The sequence below is a fragment of the Egretta garzetta genome, unplaced genomic scaffold (assembly GCF_000687185.1).
Source record: "Egretta garzetta isolate BGI_Z169 unplaced genomic scaffold, ASM68718v1 scaffold414, whole genome shotgun sequence".
Lineage (NCBI taxonomy): Eukaryota > Metazoa > Chordata > Aves > Pelecaniformes > Ardeidae > Egretta > Egretta garzetta.
In genome coordinates, this window is record NW_009259428.1 from 93,258 (window position 1) to 95,195 (window position 1,938).

General features: G+C 47.7%; 1 protein-coding gene across 1 annotated transcript in view; it reads left to right on the plus strand.

The window, feature by feature from the left end:
• The first annotated feature begins 981 nt into the window (after positions 1–981).
• The window catches only part of LOC104124679 (cytochrome c oxidase assembly protein COX18, mitochondrial), a 10,062-nt gene continuing 9,105 nt past the window's right edge, over positions 982–1,938 (plus strand). The window contains exon 1 of the mRNA XM_009637048.1: positions 982–1,023. Coding sequence (XP_009635343.1) covers positions 982–1,023 — 42 coding nt within the window. The remainder of the gene's footprint in view (positions 1,024–1,938) is intronic.

Sequence of the window (1,938 nt, forward strand, 5' to 3'; positions counted from 1 at the left end):
TTTTTTTTTTTTTTTTTTTTTTTTTTTTTTTTTGACATAACTTTCTGTTGAAGCTGTTCTTTGGCTGGTTGGTTTTAGTACTGTAAACTGCTTCTGAGCAAACACAGAAAATTAGCAAAATTATGTAAACTTGATCCTGAAGTTTTAGAATGACAAATAAATGTACAATTGTTTACATAACAAATGGCTAAGCAGAAAGTAAATTTCAGTATGTCAGTATAGAGGCTCTACTTTATGTAGACTTAAATTAATGTGAGATATGTACCTTCATATTCAGAAATCTGGATGTTTCCTTCATACATTAAACTATTAATAAGCATAACTTTTCTACTTGTGTAATTTAAGTACGTTGTGAAAAAAAACCCAACGGGCATTATCAGAGGGCTTTTTCCAAATGTGTGTTGGATCCTTTTGAGAAGGCTCACATCAGTTGTAACCAGATATTAAGCGTTCCCGTTTTCCTTCTGTGAAAGGCTTTTCAGCAAAAGGGGCCGGAGAAAACAGCCTTTGGGCACGCTCAGAGTCGTCTCCACGCCAAACTCCCCTGGTAAAGGGGGAAAATGTATCATGCTGCAGCATCTATTAAAAATTATTCTTACAGTTGGGTGGTGGCAGCAAGGTCTGTTCTGTTCCACGAGTGCTCCCAGAGCTTCTGTTCCTCTGGCTCCTTCCTTTGCCTACGGAAGTCGGAAGGCACACCCTTGGGGCGTGTCAGTTCGAGCATGAGACCCTTGGCTTGCCGTTTTGGCAGAGCTTCACTTGATGGAAAGGGTCTCCAAAGGACGGCTTATTTCAGAAGAAGTGGCTTTGTTCTGGCAGACGACGTCTCGCTCCAAGCTGGGTCGCTGCCCCGCCAAGGCTGATTTGGAAAAGTGAGCGTTGCCGGTGGGAGCTGTCGCCGCCTTCGCTTACGGTTGCGTGGGGTGAACAGCCGTGCCGGGAGGCGAAGCCTCGGGGCCCTGCGGGGCAAAGACTCGGTCCATGGCGCCGGGCAGCTCCAGCCAGGATCCCCGAACAGTTTGTGTACGTATGGCTTAAAGCAGATCTACAAGTCAATGTGTTTTTGTGCAGGACAAGCGAGATGTGTTGCTGGTTACTCTGCCTGGAGGAAGGCTGAAGGCAAGCTTGCCTTCCTTGCCGCGTGACGGGGAGTCACCCCTTCTGTTGTAAGCTACTGTCCCGAGAGATACAACCCGGGGAAGAAGAATCCCAGATGAGTTAAACAGGCTGCTGTGAAGGCTGGAATTTAAGAAGTGCTGGCTTATATTTATTCTGGTACTCATTTGAAAGCCAGAAGGAAAACCACTCGTCCACAGAAACCCCACTGCCTTTTAAATACTGTGGTGTTTCTGAGGTGGCCAGAAGGCTTGTGCATACTGGTGCCCATGTCCATGCCCTTCCGGGGTGCTCTCAATCTAAGTGAAGTCCTTCCTCCCGCTGGCTGATGACCTGAAACAGAGCCTAAATAAGTGGTTACAGCACAAGGGAGAGCACACGGATGAAAGGGTAAGAAAAATTGATGGGAACCCCCCCTTTCAGCACCTTACTGGGGGGGGGAGTGGTGCCCTTGGCTCTGCCCTCTGACCTGTACCCCTCCACGCTGATTTTAGGCTTAATGCTTCAGTGCTGTTTAGGATTATTTGCGTTCTTACTCTGAAATAATCCCACAAAAGGGTAAGAAAAATTGATGGGAACCCCCCCTTTCAGCACCTTACTGGGGGGGGGAGTGGTGCCCTTGGCTCTGCCCTCTGACCTGTACCCCTCCACGCTGATTTTAGGCTTAATGCTTCAGTGCTGTTTAGGATTATTTGCGTTCTTACTCTGAAATAATCCCGCAGGGCACCAGTGCTCCGCGTTTCCTTGCAGCCGTGAATTCCCTGGCACAGAGCAAGTTTGGTGCCGCTTTTCTGTTGACTTGAAAAATCCAAGTGGGCCCAG